Source organism: Protopterus annectens, chromosome 14.part0 (assembly GCF_019279795.1).
Source record: "Protopterus annectens isolate FY-2018-M chromosome 14.part0, PAN1.0, whole genome shotgun sequence".
NCBI lineage: Eukaryota > Metazoa > Chordata > Ceratodontiformes > Protopteridae > Protopterus > Protopterus annectens.
Window position 1 is genome coordinate 1,123,670,404 of NC_056748.1, and position 16,127 is coordinate 1,123,686,530.

Genomic DNA, 16,127 nt, shown 5'->3' on the forward strand with positions numbered 1-16,127 from the left:
GACCCAGTTTCATGCTAGTTTTTTTGATACAGTATTGGATTTGGATGTCGAATTTGAGTTGGTCATTGATTATTGTACCCAGTAACTTAGTGTGAGGCTTAGCTTTGATGAGAGTGTTATCTAGCAAAGAAATAGTAAAGGTGGGTTTAAGGTGGTGGAGAGTTTTGGGAAGAAATAGGAGGAGCTTAGTTTTTTGAGGATTGAGTATAAGTTGATGCTCTGTGAGCCATTTTTCCACAGATGAGGAGTTTTGGGTGATAGAAAGAAGTATAGAGATGCTGTCAGCACAAGAGATGAGAGTAGAATCATCAGCGTTCTGTACGAGGGAGAAGATGTTGCAGGAGGAGTAAAGATGTTGAATAGGAGGGGGCTAAGGGTAGAGCCTTGAAGGACACCAGTTTGGATAGGTAGGAAAGAGGAGCAAGCAGATTGTCATCTGACAGACTGCAGCCTAACTGACAGCTTGAGAACCAGTGAATAGTAGAGGGGGAGAGATTACGGTCAGTAAGCCTAGTAAGTAGCTTGGAATGGGAGACAGTATCGACAGCTTTTAGTGTTCGTAAACATGCAATCAGAGTAGGAGAAAGAGGTGCTCCGGACAAAACTGTGGGATAAGGGAAAATATTAAAAACGGGGGACTGTAGATTACTTGTGGAAAATGATTCTCTGTATATCACGCAGAAGAGAAGCAAATTTATCGCCACAATCAGGGAATGACAAGAGACAAGTATAAGATTCAAGTAGCTGTATCCAACTGTCTTCAGAAGTTTTTCCATGGAGGATCAAAGACAGTTTTTGTACTCGGAACAGGGTAAGGAAGAAATAAAAAAATTAGCCAACAAAAAGTGAGCTAGCAAGCAGAAGGGGATTGCTTCTCATTCTTCTGACAGTAACAAAACTTACAGACAGACTCTGCCAGTGAAGCATTTCCACTGTTCCAAAAGTAAATGCTTGGGTAACATAAAAACAAAATAGTTGACTAGAAGAAACAGGAGTGTCTTGAATGTAAACCAGAGACTGTGTTAGGAGATGAAAATGATCAAGACCACCAGCAACACAGTGAAAATAGTGAATAAGTGGCAGACGGTAAACCACAAATCCCTTTAGATATAGCAACTTGCATGTGAAATGTGCCCTTGTAAAAAGAAGTGTCTCAGAAAGACTGAAATGTTGTTGACTGCATTAAACTGGTGGGTAAACTGAAAGCATAACCCCATTTTATACATTAATGTCTAAAAGGGCAATGAAGGAAACAAAGAAGTAACTTAAGTAAAACTGTTTTATTTACTAAAATTGTTTTATATAATGTGCAGTCAATGGTATTATAAATGTGAGGAGCAGGGACTCCTATCAGTGACTGCTGTACATGTTAAATATATTAAAATAAAAAATAAATTTTTCTTAGTTTTAATGTATCCAGATTTTATACTATAACAAGGTAAGAAAGAGTGAAAACACGCACGTTAAAAATGAATATAATGTTATGAACTTGGGCTGCTGGGGCAAGAGAATGTAAATGTGTATTAATCATATAATATGTAGAATTAAGATAATAGTTTCCCTTGTTTTTATAGATTTAGGTATCCAGACTAGCAGTCATAGTTTAAACTATAGACAAGTTGATTTAAGCAACAGGGTTGAAAAATCATACAAAATGATAAAATGCATGCAAAACAGTAGCTCCTCCTCAAAACCATCTCAAAGCCCTATCCCTGTAAACAGTCCACTACAGACTGCTGCATAAAAATCTACACCTAGCCTACAAGGTATCCTCTGACCCCACAATAATGGATTTACTGCACATTCACAAAACAAACAGCATCAGTAATACCTGCTCCAAAGACCTAAACCTCATCTACAGCAAACAGGACATGATAGGGGGAGACAGATATGTGTCTCAAATGTTATCCCTTCTTTTAAGCAGGCTTCCTCACCAAGTGAAGCAAAGTTCATCCTTTACCCTGTTCAAATGTAACTTGAACTACTGGACAGGGACAACCTGTGAATGCTTGATGTCACGATGTTGCACCACTTGCCTAGTAACCATGTATGAACCTTTGAATGAAAATGACCATAAAGGCATAGACAAAAATCAAGGAGCATTAAATTATGTTACGAAGCGCAGGGTACAAACAGCAATCTTACAGGTGACATATATGGATATACATGAGCATGTGAATTTGACAAAGAAATTATTTCAGAGTGGAAAGTCAGCAGAACATAGGTTCATAGGTTCATACTAAGCTATCTGCCCTAGGGCATTCATAAGCCTAGCCAGAATGTGTTTGGCTTTCGCCACCCATTTTAAATTAATTTTTCTATGCCTTTTTTCGAGGTTAGTATACTGTGCCTCTGTCTAACAGTGACACAGAAGTGATACCCGGGGTAAACCTACGATCTCCCATCCGCTCATCAAGATTCCTCTGGTACAAGATACATCAGGGACAAAGCAAAAGCAAAGTGGTAATAGTGATTACTAGAAGACATCCAAACATTGATATTAGAGGAAAAAAAAGACAATAGTTGTAGACTTATGGCAGTAAGCAGTTATTGGCAGGAGAAGAGAATTGTGCTGTCACTGATTTATCACTTCATCTAAAACTACTATTAAGGATCTTAAGAAAAATTTCCTGTTTTACAGGTCTTACCTCGGTAGAAATCACGATTACCCAAAAAGAGCAGGCTGTTTAGAAGGGCAAAGGTCCAGCAGATTGGAAGCAAATACAACACACTCAAGGAACAAAGAAGACCACCATAGAATCTAGGTAGAGAAAACAAAAATGTATCTGTCAGCTTTAGAGTTTAGTATAATTATCCAAAAATTGAAATTTGTGGTTGTTGTAACACAAATCTTAAAAAATACTTATTTTAGAATATATTTTATAGACTGCATGCACTATGAGATAAAGCATTCAAAATGGAGCCACAGGTGTGAAACGCATCTCAGTTAGAACTTCATTACCAACACTCATTCCATTCATGAGGCAGTGTAAAGTACAGTTTTGTCCTACCATAAATGTAGATTCTCGAGTATAGACACTGCTGCAGTCATTACACTTGGGTTATCCTGCCATCAGGTGGTTCCCCAGTCGGCCTGAGTTCCAAAGTCTTGGTCCGGCGTCGGTTGCTGTCGCTTCTTCCCTGACGTCAGTGCGCCAGGGGGATACAAGATGCAGCCGACGCCATTTTCTTCAGTTTTTCTTGCCCCAGATGTCAGGTGCCCCCAAATAGGTAGGCCTTTCAAATTGCTAGTGAAATATATAATAGAAAAGCAAACAATCATTTTTAATTACCAGCAAATACTCCCTTTAGGAAATAAGGGTAGAAGACCTAGGTACGTACCAGAAAGTAAGAGGGGAAGGAGGGAGGGTAACCTGGACTGCAGCAATGTCTACACTCGAACATCTACATTTATGGTAGGTACAAAACTGTACTATGTTCATCGTGTGACACTGCTGCAGTCATTACACTTGGGTGTAATCCCAAAGCTGAGGTAGGGAGGATGGATCTATAAGGCATTAGGGGTGGCTATAAGGCCCTGCAGAACAGCAGTGGCAAAGCCAGCTCTGGATTTGGAATATAAAGGCAAATGGTAATGTTTGGTGAAGGTATGTACAGAACTCCATGTTGCTGCTTCTAAAATATCCTTGGTAGGCACTCCTCTGAGGTAGGCAGTTGAAGTGGCTGTTGCCCTAGTGGAGTGAGATCTAATGCTGCTAGGTACAGGTTTCCCATGGTGTGTATAGCAAAAACGTATGCAGTGAGCTATCCACTTTGAAATAGTCTGCTTTGAAATGGCTTTTCCCTGTGCTCCTGCAGCGTATGCTACCAATAATTGCTCAGATTTTCTGAAAGCTTTGGTTTTGTCCAAGTCGAAGCGTAACTGTCTGTGAATGCCCAAGGAATGTAGTAGTCTCTCCCCTTTGTTCTGTGGTTTTGGATAAAAGGTTGGCAAGTGAATAGTTTGGTTTAGAGCCACACTTGATACTACCTTTGGCATAAACGTAGGGTTAGTTCTTAAGCACACCCTGTCCTGGTGGAAGATGAGGAAAGGTTCCACTGCCATTAGTGCCTGCAATTCTGAAACTCTTCTTGCTGATGTTATTGCCAGTAGCACAGCAGTCTTCCAAGAGATGGATTTTAATTCTGCTGTGTTAGCTGGCTCAAAAGGAGGTAAAGTTAATTTTTCCAAAACAAAGTTGAGGTCCCAAGTTGGTGTAGGTGCTCTACGGGGTGGTCTCATATTTTTAGCCCCTCTGAGGTACTGTTTGAGCAAAGGATTTGAAAAAAATTGGTGGATCCGTGTTGTAATGAGCAGAGATGGCAGAGGCGTGGATCTTGATGGATGAGAAGGAGAGGCCTTTGTCCAGCATCTCAGTTAAGTATTGAAGTATCTGAGGAATGTTTGGGACAAGAGGGTCAAGGCTGTGTGCTTGGTTCCAGGCACAGAATCTCTTCTATTTATCCGAGTAGGCTTTCCTGGTGCTAGCCTTCTGGCCTCCAGAATGACATCCATAACAGCTTTGGAGAGAGGCATTGCTTGCTTGGTTAAGGAATTTTCCATGCAGCTAGATTAAAGGTCTTTAGCTGGCTGTGAAGTATCTGATTGTTGTGTTGTGTCAATAGCTGTGGGATTTGAGGCAAAATCCAGGGTGGTTCTTGTGCTAAGTTCTTTAAGATTGGGTACCAGTGCTGGCGTGGCCAGTCTGGTGCAATCAGGATCATCTTTGGCTCTTCCTGCCTGGCTTTTATGAGTACCTTTGGAAGGAGAGGTAAAGGAGGGAAAGTGTATACTTGTAGTTTTTTCCAGCTGAATGAGAGGGCATCCACTTTCCATGCTTGTGGATGGTAGCTCCTTGTGCAGTATTTCTGTAGTTGGCAGTTCATTGGGGATGCAAACATATCTATGTCTGGTTTCCCCCATTTTTGTGCTATCATTCTGAATATTTGTGGACTCAATTGCCATTCGTGAGGATCCATGATGTTTCTGCTTAGGTCGTCTGCCAGTGCGTTTTTCTCTCCTGGCAGGAATTGTGCCTGCAGATGAACTTGGTAGTTTAAAGCTGTGTTCCACAAGGTCATGGCTTGTCTGCAGAGGGGGTAGGAGTGTGTGCCTCCTTGCTTGTTTATGTACCACATAACTGTGGCATTGTCTGTCTTTAGTAGTAGTTGTCCTGGATGTAGCAGGTCCTTGAAAGATATAATTGCATTTTGTACAGCTAGCATCTCTTTTTGATTGATGTGGAGATGTCTGTGTTCTGTGGGCCACTCGCCCTGAATACATTTTCCTGCCATGTGTGCTCCCCAGGCGTAATCCGATGCATCTGTTGTCAGTGTCTGCCTGGCTGTGGGTTGAGTAAAAGGCTGTCCCTTGTTGAGGTGACAAGCTTGAACCCACCATTGAAACTTTTGTTGAAGGCAAGGAATTAGTGGTATAACTGTTTCCAAATTTTGACAGTGTTGAGACCATACACTCTTTAGGTACCATTGTAGTTTCCTCATATGCAGTCTGGCATATGGAATTGGTAGTATGCAAGATGCCATGTAGCCCAAGGCCTCCAGAATTTTTCTTGCAGGGAGTTGGGTCTTTGTTGCCATTAAATGAAAATATTGAGTCAGTTGTCTTTGCTTGTCTGGCATGAGATAAGCCATCTGGGCCGTTGTATTTAAGCTGGCACCCAGGAATATTATCTGTTGTGAGGGCACTAGTTTTGATTTGTTTTCGTTTACTGTGTACCCCAGGCAACTTAACTTTTTTACGTATGCCAGATGCTTTAGAAGAATGTCCTTGCTCTCTGCTTGGATTAGGCAGTCGTCCAGGTATGGGTAAATTTGAATTTCTTTTTGCCTGCAAAATGCAATTACTGGTGCCAGGCACTTTGTGAAGACCCTGGGCGCAGTAGACAAGCCAAAGGGTAGTGCAGAGAATTGATAGTGCATTGAACCTGCTAGAAATCTGAGGTATCTTCTGCAGTTTTGTCTGATAGGGACATGCAGGTATGCCTCTTTGAGGTCCAAAGTCACGACCCAAGCTTTCTTGCCCAGCATGGGAAGAAGCTGCTGTAGTGTCAACATTTTGAATTTCGGAATATCCAGGTAAGTGTTCAGAGAAGAAAGGTCCGGAATGGGTCTCCAGGCTTTGTCCTTTCTAGGAACCAGAAAGAGTCTTGAGTAAAATCCTTGTCCTTGCTCTTGTGGTGGTACCTTTTGAATAGCTCTCATGTCCACGAGTGCTGTAATTTGTTTTTGTGCCTCTGCCCATTGATTTGGTGGCAGATTTGGCATTCCTTTTAACCTTGGAAGAGTGTGGAAGTGGAACCTGTAACCTTGAGATATGATGTTGAGAACCCATTTGTCTTTGGTGATGCAATGCCAATTGTGATAGAAAAGAGCCAGTTTTCCTCCTAAGGGGGCTACCAAGAGAGAGCTGTTTGGCAGCTGTAGTGGGAAGTCATTGAGACTGTTTTTTATAAGGTTGAGGCCTGTCTTCCCCTTCTTTCTGGCCTGGTGTACCCCATTGTCGAGGTCTGTAAGGGCCTTGTGTCTGACCTCTACCTCTTGGAAGTCTATATCTGCCCCTTTCAGGTCTGTCTGTGACTGGAAAGGACAAATTTTTTGTTGGCCAATTTCTGCTAAAACGAGGAGGTTGAACCTGTAAGAAATCTTTGACTGTTTGCATAGATTTTGCCTTATCCTCCATCTTTTTTAATACCTCCTCTGCCTTAACTCCAAACAACACATCTCGCTGCAAAGGTACATCCAGTAATTTGGCTTTAACATGATCTGGTAGCGTATGTTCTTTTAACCAAGCATGCCTTCTAATGACAGAGCCTGTAACTGCTGCTCTACAGGAGGCCTCTAAGGAATCAAAACCACATTGCAAAGTATGTTTTCCCACTTGTTCAGCAGCATGCAATAAATCCTGCATTTCTTTAAAATTAGGAGGATCTGAATCTGGAAGCATTTTTTGTTTTAACTGAGACATTAAAAATTGCTGATATTTTAACATGTGAAACCGGGTGCAATTCAAGGCTCTCATGGCTAAAGTTGCAGATGTATAAACTTTCTTGCCCCATCTGTCTAATGCTGTGGAATCTCTGTCAGAGGGGACTGTTTTTTTAGCTGATGAGGCCTTAATCCCTTTGGGTCCCTGAGAAATAGTTTCAGGGTCAGCAACAGGGCTTTTGTATAGAAATTTGTGAGAGTCAGGGACTCTGTAATATCTCTCTGGCTTAACTGGGGCTGGTGGTAAGGAGTCAGGGTTTAAGCTGGATTCAGTGTATACATCATCCACAATATCTAACACTGGCGGAATAGCAAGGGGTCTGTGTTGAGGCAATAAGAGGAAGTCTCTGAGCCTTTTCTTGGATTCTGAGTAATCCTGGCCTTCCCAGTGGAAACGCTTCCTCGTGGTATGTAAGGTCTCCCCAAAAGAGTAGCCCTCAGGTGAAGAGGCTGATGGAATTGATTCCTCAACATCAGAATCTTCATAAGGAGGTAAGGAATACCCTAGGTCTGAGGATGAGTCAGAGGAAATGGACACCTGGTCTGAAGATTCATAGTCTGCATCTTGTCTGGGCCTTTTATATGGAGGGGGTTGGGACCCTCTGATCAGGGTGATTAGGTCTTCAGCCATTTTTAGCATTTGTTTCTTAGGCATAGAAGCCTGCCCTGGAGATTGTTGTGTCTGTTTCTTTGCTTTTAAGGGAGGCTTAGACTTAACAGAGGGTTTAATGGTTAACTGGGTAGGTCTGAAAACACCCTCTGAAGCTGTGGATTGTTCAGCTACTTTGGTTCCCTCTGTAGGATTAAGTTCGGCAATCTGAATAGCAACAGCGTCCGAAGGCCCAGCCAGCTCCACATGGGAGTCAGAGGCGGTCTGTGGTTCAATAGAAGCGGTCATCAAGGGCTGCGTAGGCGCCTCGCTGAAAACCGGAGAACCGGTGACCGGCTTAGAAGAGGCCTCGTCGTCAGTCTTGGGCCTCGGATGCCTGTTCTTGTCCTTGCGCTTTTTATGAATTCCAGTCGTCGGATGTTCCGACGGCATGGTGTAATTAAATTTTCTGCCAAAATAATGTCACGCAAAATCAAACCGACATTTAATAGTGCGCTTGTTAAACCTAGCACAAAACCGACAACCAGTGACGTCGTGGTCTGGGCCTAGGCATGGGATACAGTAGGAGTGGAAATCCTTATGAGGTATTTGCTTACCACAAGAAATACAATTATTAACTTTTACTGACATTGGTCTGAGGCAAGAAAAAGTTTCCCCAACGGGGTAGTTAGCTTTTTAGAAGACTTCGGTTCTGGATTCGGAATGAAAATCTCAGGAGTCGGCCGACTGGCACTTGCGAACTGCTTCTGCTTCGGGCACCGCGCGGCAAGAAAGACTGAAGAAAATGGCGTTGGCTGCATCTTATATCCCCCTGGCGCACTGACGTCAGGAAAGAAGCGACAGCAACCGACGCAGGACCAGGACTTTGGAACTCAGGCCAACTGGGGAACCGCCTAACGGCAGGATAACCCAAGTGTAATGACTGCAGCAGTGTCACACGATGAACATCTCCATATGCTCTTTGTGAAACAACAGAGCATAATGTAACACTATTCAGCATGGAAAATCTTACACATTTTCTGATAAAAATATGCAACAGAAGTAGTTTTCCTCTGTGTAATGAAAGTGAAGATTAAAAAATGTATCAATCACATGCAAAATAGGTCATTTCAGAAAATGACAGAACCAAGCACACAACATATTTTATAATTCATTTTAGAATACACCAGAAAATCAATTTGCAGGATATATGTTTGATGTTGCTTGTTCAAATATATTTAGATTTGTTCTTTGTCTCTTGTACCTAATGTTACAAACAATTAACCAGAAAATATCAAACAAAAATGAAAAGGACTATAACAGAAAACTAACATTCAATTCAACATGGTGATGCTGAGAAAATACTCTGCATTAGATACAATCTCTTTTGGTTTGCAGGCTTTCAGAATCCTGCCTACGCCTTCTAATCTGACTGACAAGCATCAATGTGATTTTCAAAAACAACGGATGGCAGCAGCCCATCACTGTACAACCGAACAACTATTTATACTAATAGGGGCACATGCAATTAAACTAGATAAACTGATTGCAGAATTGAAAAAAAATGGGAAACTAAGTCCATGGATTCTGCATAACCAGACAGAACTTACAAAAACATTCAAACAGCTTTAAAAAGCTAAAATCCATTGGATCTGAGCTTCAGAAAAGATAGCAAAATAAATTACAGTGTAAGATCAGTGCTTACACTCATGAAATAGATTCCTTTGAAAGTCAGTGAAATGAAGACTTTGTCATGCGACGGAATGTCACAACCAATGATGTCAGTGCACCAGCTTCGTGTGAAATGATGACTTTGTCATGTGATGGAATATCACAACCAATGATATCAGTGTACCAGCTTTGTGTGAAATGAAGACTTTGTCATGTGATGGATTATCACAACCAATGATGTCAGTGCACAAGCTTCTTGTGAAATGAAGACTTTGTCATGTGATGGAATGTCACAACCAATGATGTCAGTGCACCAGCTTCAGGTGAAATGAAGACCTTGTCATGTGATGGAATATCACAACCAATGATGTCAGGGCACCAGCTTTGTGGGACAAAACAGTGCAGCTAGCAACAGTGGAACATCCAGAAGTAACAGTAGCTTTCCTGTTGGTTTACTTAGCAGCCCAGTTTCCTGTCTATCTGCAGATAACTGCTTTTCCAGGAATAACCTCCTTTCTGAATTTTGACTACCATGGGACAAAAAAAAGAGCATATATAACGGACCAAGACATGGAGGTGGAAAATATCACTAACAGCAGAAACGTTAAAAGACAGAAAAAGGTACTCTTAATAGGTAACCTAATATGCTCTCTGACATTCTTCCTCGTGACAACTGCATTGCTAGTCAGACACCTAGAAGTCTGTAATATACTTACATTTCTTGACAACAACACTAAGTGACTGCATTACAGAGTGGTTTAAATTTTATTCCTACAATTATGCCAAATGAATTCTTCATTAAAAAAGAACTTTTTAAGGTTGTTAACAAATTGCACCTGCTGAATTAGTTCCACAATATTTTTAGCTCCAGCAATGAAATGAATAATGATGATTCTTCTGGTCTGACAACATATCAGGACAGTCTGTAGTCTTGTGTTTCAGAACTCAATATTGGTAATGGGTATACTTTACTGTGAACCAACAAGTAAGATTAAGAGTAATTTTATCCCCTACTTTCAAAATATTACTAGAAATCAATTTCAGGACATGCTAAATTTTAGTGTTAAACAATTTTTTTCTTGAATTTTATCAAAAAAAACTTGACTAAAAGAATTCTTTTGAATTTTGTGTTATTAAAGATTGCTTTCAAATCAGGACTCTGTTATATTATTACTTTTCATCATCTGCATTTTTGTATTTTATGATATGTCATAATTCTATGGTCTCATGCCCTATTTACGAATAACCATAAAACAGAAACAGGAAATCTGAAGAGTTTTTACACAACTAAGGAAATAATAACGGCAATAAAGACAAGGACACAAAATGACTGTTTCAACTTTATGCATACTCAAAAAATGAAAGATATTTAGACTAATTTTTACCTAACTGCGGTGGTGGTGCTGCGGTAGCATTGTCGCCTCACAGTAAGATGTTGTCATGTTCGATTCTCAGCTAAAGCGTCTTCTGTGTGGAGACATGCATGAATGGGCGTACCTTCGTTGAAGGTTGTATGTCAGGGCCAGCAACTCGGCACGTAAAAATCTACTGCCAATCATTAGTGGACCGGAGTTCCGCTGTGGCGACACCTAACCAGGAAAAGCCGAAAGACACAACAAAAAGTCTGTTTTTTACTTAATGTTACCAATAACGTAACAGAAAATATCTACAATTTAACTTGGTGACACAGGCAGCATTGTCAAAGTAGATGTCACTTTGTGTGGTCTGATGGTATTCAAAAATTTAGCTACCCCCCTTTTACCTGACTTAAAGGAACATTAACAGGCTTTCAAAAATGATGGGTGCCAGAAGCGTATACAGTGCCACTGAATAGATCTATGTGCTAATACAGACAGACAACCAGGCAGATAAAACGCAGGTGCAATTAAATTAAATAAACTAGCCAATGTGAATAAAAGCCATACATCAGCCACTATGGGAATCCATGCACAAAGCAGAGCTACACAAAATACATAAAATCCTGAATTCGAATCTGAAAACCACAGACTCTGGGCTGCAGAAGAAAAAGTGGAATTACAGCAGGATTTCAAATGAGTATGGAGGGCTACATTGCCTTCCATATGTTCAGACCATAAACTGACCGTGAAAGAACCAAAGGAGAAGGTGTATCCAACTTCACTAAGGATAAGTGCACCTCAAGACTGGTCAAACACTATGACTCCCTTGAGCTACTCCATGTCTAATTAACTATATGCAAAGATGCCTACCACATCACAGCTAGCTATAGGTCCCCCGCCATGAAACAGAAATAGCATGCCGCATACCTGAACTTACTGGAGTCACTTGTCATATAGCCCACCACCTTACTCATGGGTGATTGTAACTATCCTATCATCGACTGAGAAACATACACAACCACAAACATGCTGGCTCATGGGTTCTTGGGACTTTGTCAGTGCAAATATCTTCTAACAGCTAGTCAGGTCAGCATACCCACAACAGGCTCAAATATCCTGGACATAGTACTCACTAACATAGCGTTGTCCTCCTTGGTAAGATCAGACTATAAATCAGTCTCGTTCAATGTAATTATAAGACTAGACACCCCATCAAGCTTAAAATGCTTAAGAATTTTTCAAAGACAAATTACCTCCTATTAAGTGATGGTATGAGAAGTTTCAAAGCCCCCTCAAACGCAGATAACACAGACTCCTATGCAGAGGTGTACACCAATGCCCTGTATAACCACTTAAGCAGTTGTACAGAATCAGCTGTACTTGACCAGATTAAAACAAGTTCTTGCCGAAAAAACAAGCCACCCTGCTGGACCCCTGGTATAAACAGACTACACAACAAGAGAAAGAACAAGAGGGAACTGATTCAGCAGAGGAAGAAATCCATCTCCGGGTTAAACAAACTAGAGATCTTGTCAAGTCCTACAAAGTTAATCACAAAGCAAAAGTAGTCTCTCTAGCTAAGGATAATAACAAGGCATTCTTTAACTACATCCAAAATCTAAAAGGGAATACCCAGCTATGCGCTGAACTGGTTGTGGATGGCACCACTCATACTCATACAGAAATACCAATTGGCATAACGATAAAGGTGTTCTTTTCTCATGAACAAGGTGCAAGGTTTGATCCTGACCTCCGGTCAGAGCTTAACTGATTGAAGAGGTATCTTTTGATGTCAGACAGGGGTTATAGGTGCTGATCATGGAAATAAGAATAGAACTTGGCTAAGCTTGTAAGGTCCCTAGGGCCATTAGTCTAGAAACTTTCTATGGTCCTATGATGCTATGGTAATAGCCAACCTGCTAGATGACAGATTTGGAGAAAACTTTACCCCCCCCTGTTTCCTCCACTCATCCCCCAAAGTATACCTGTCACTATTCCTCAGTCTATTATCTCAAGAGAGCAAGTCATCTCAGCACTCTCTAAGGCCAAAAACAAGGCATCAATGGGACCAGACAACATCCCAGGTTGCCTTTTAAGCAACTTAAAATATGAGACCAAGCAGACCTACTTGGAGCCCTGTTTAACCACAGCCTGTGAACTGGCTATGTTCTGGCTGAATGGAAGACATCAACAGTAATCCTGCTGCAAAATGGGGGACCATCAACCGACGCTGGGAATTATAAGCCCATAAGCTTGACTAGCCTCATCTGCAAGGCAACGGAAAGAATCATTACGGACCTTATTAACAAGGACATAGATCATTTCTGAACTCTAGACGCAACCCAGTTCAGATTCGTTAAAGGTAGATCATGCCTGTTAAACATGGTTGACTTACATTATAAATAGATCTATGTCTGGGCATCCCCATTTCCTTGTTATCATGCTGAAGACTTGTGGATCCAGCTTCCACTCATGGGAATCCATGAGGTTTCTGCTTAGTTCGTCTGCCAGAGTATTTTCCTTTCCTAGCAGGAATTGTGCCTATAGATTTACTCTAAGTCAAAGCTGTGTCCCACAAGGTCATGGCTAGTCTGCAAAGAGGGTAGGAATGTGTGCCTCCCTGCTTGTTTATATACCACATGACTGTGGTGTTGTCGGTCTTTATCAGTAGTTGTCCCGGATGAAGTAGGTCCTTGAAGGCTGTCAGGGCATTTTGAACAGCTAACATCTCTTTTTGACTGATATGTAGATGCATTTGGTTTGAGGGCCATGTGCCCTGAATGCATCTTCCTGTCATGGGGGCTCCCCAGGCATAGTCTGATGCATCTGTTGTTAGTGTCTGCCTGGCTAGAGGTAATGTAAATAGCTGTCCCTTGTTGTGGTGACAGGCCTGTGCCCACCATCGAAACTCCTGTTGCAGGCAGGGAATGAGAGTAATGACCGTTTCCAGGCTGTGGCAATGTGGCAATGTTGAGTCCAAACACTTTTTAGGTACCACTGAAGTTTCCTCATATGCAGTCTTGCATATGGAATTAGAAGGATGCAGTATGTCATGAAGCCCAAAGCCTGCAGAATTTTTCTTGCAGATAACTGGGCCTTTGTTGCCAACATTTTGAAATAGGTGGTCAGTTGCCTTTGTTTGTCTGGCATGAGATAAGCCATCTGGGCAGTTGTATTTAAGCTTGCACCCAGGAATATTATATCTCTTGTGAGGGTACTAGGTTTGATTTCTTTTTGCTGACTGTGTACTCTAGGCATGCTAGAAGTCTTTTCACAAACGCCAGATGTTGAAGAAGAATGTCCTTGCTCTCAGCTTGAATGAGACAGTCATCCAAGTAAGGATATATTTGTATTCCTCTTTGTCTGCAGAATGCAATTACTGGTGCCAGTCACTTTGTAAACACCCTGGGTGCAGTAGATAAGCCAAAGGGCAGTGCAGAGAATTGGTAATGCACTGAACCAGCCTTGAATCTTAGGTATCTTCTGCATGACTGTCTGATTGGAACATGCAGGTAAGCCTCTTTTAGGTCTAAAGTCACAAGCCAAGCATTCTTGCCCAACACAGGCAGAAGCTGCTGCAAAGTCAATGAATTTTGGAATAACTAGGAAGGTGTTCAGAATAGATAGGTCCAGTATCGGCCTCCAGGCCTTGTCCTTTCTGGGTACCAAGAACATCCTTGAGTAAAATCCTTGTCCCTGCTCTTGCTCTGGTACTTGTTGAATGGCCCCCATGTCCATGAGGGATGAAACTTGTTTTTGTGCCTCTGCCCATTGATTTTTTGGCAGATCTGGCCAGCCGTTTGCCTTTGGCAGAGTATGGAAATGGAACTTGTGGCCTTGTGACACTATGTTTAAAACCCACTTGTCCTGGGTTATGATGTGCCAAGTTTGAGCAAAAAGTGCTAATTTTCCCCCTAAGGGTGCTGCCAGAAGAAAAGTGCTTGGTGCAGGCAGGGGGAAGTCATTGGGACTGTTTTCTGTATGTTTATGTTCTATCTTCTCCAGCTTTGAAGGTAGAAGCACCCCATTGTTTGGGTCTATAAGAACCCTGCGCCTGGGATCTGCCCCTAGGGTATCTGGATCTGCCCCTTTGAGGTCGGTCTGACACAGGAAAGGACCAATTTTTTGTAGGCCAGTGTCTACTAAATCTAGGTGGCTGTACTTGTAAAAAAATCTTTGACAGTTTGCATAAATTTAGCTTTGTCCTCCATTTTCTTTAACACCTCTTCTGCCTTAACACCAAACAAAGTATCATGCTGTAAAGGTGCATCTAGTAATTTAACTTTAACATGATCAGGCAGATTCTGTTCCTTTAGCCAAGCATGCCTCCTAATTACAGAACCTGCAACTGTGGCCCTGCAGGAGGCCTCCAAAGAATCAAAACCACATTGCAAGTATGTTTTCCCACTTGTTCAGCTGCATACAATAAATCCTGCATTTCCTTGTTTGCTGCACATTCAGAGTTTAATAACATTTTCTGTTTAAGCAACGCCATGACATGTTGCTGATACTTAAGAGTATGAAATTGACAGTTTAAGGCCCTTATAGCCAAAGTTGCAGATGTGTAAACCTTTTTTCCCCATCTGTCCAGTGCCCTTGAATCTCTGTCAGAGGGGGTTGGGTTTTTTGCAGTGGAAGCCTTAACTCCCTTGGGAGGTCACGGTGAGCTGCCTGTCAGGCGCTAGGATCCGCCACATAACACAAGCACTCAGGTCACTCCAAGGCAAGTACAAATATGACTCAGTCATTGTCCATGCTGGTGTGAATGACCTGAGACATACCTCCTTGGACTACATGAAAAGAGACATAGAGGAGCTCTCTGAGCATGTAGCCCAGGCCGGTATGACCCTGACCTTGAGTAGCATCTTACCCTCACCAAGAATGATGCCACAATATGAAGACAAGATGATCAATTTCAACAACTGGCTTAAGTACTGGTGTCATTTAAAGGGGATCCAATGCCAGTCAGCCTGGGATGACATGCTCGACAAGCCACGATGCTTCGCTAGGGACGGCTTGCACCTGTCATCCCTGGGCTTTCGGATATTGGCAAAGGCTCTTGCTACCCCCATAGTGCCTTTTTTAGGCAAGGCTCAAAAGACAAACCCACCTCCATAGGTATCACAAGGGATAAGAAACTAAGAGTAATGCTACTCAATGCCAGAAGTCTAAACCTCAAGATGCACACACTCAAAACTCTCCTTAGCATGGAGAAAACTGATATCTGTGCAGTAACAGAAACGTGGTTCAGGGCTCCAGAGAGCACCCCAGCACTACCAGGTTATACCTCATACCATGCTTTTTGGCCCCAAAACTTGGACCATACCACAAAAGGAGGGGAGTATCAATATTCGTCAAAGATACCCACACCTCCAGGTTGGTGGCACAGCACGAAGCATCAGAGACTATCCATGTGCAACTAACAGTGGGTAAAACTGCCTTCCAGTTTATAGCCTGCTACAGACCACCCTCCCAAACCCAGGAACCCCACTCGGCCTTCCTGA

At 42.1% G+C, this 16,127-nt stretch overlaps 1 protein-coding gene across 3 annotated transcripts in view; it reads right to left on the reverse strand.

Moving 5' to 3' along the window:
- ZFYVE27 (zinc finger FYVE-type containing 27) overlaps positions 1 to 16,127 on the reverse strand; it is a 1,067,636-nt gene that overhangs the window by 815,228 nt on the left and 236,281 nt on the right. For all 3 annotated transcript variants that reach the window (XM_044056911.1, XM_044056910.1, XM_044056912.1), the window contains exon 5: positions 2,649 to 2,761. In XM_044056911.1, the coding sequence (XP_043912846.1) occupies positions 2,649 to 2,761 (113 nt within the window). The remainder of the gene's footprint in view (positions 1 to 2,648; positions 2,762 to 16,127) is intronic.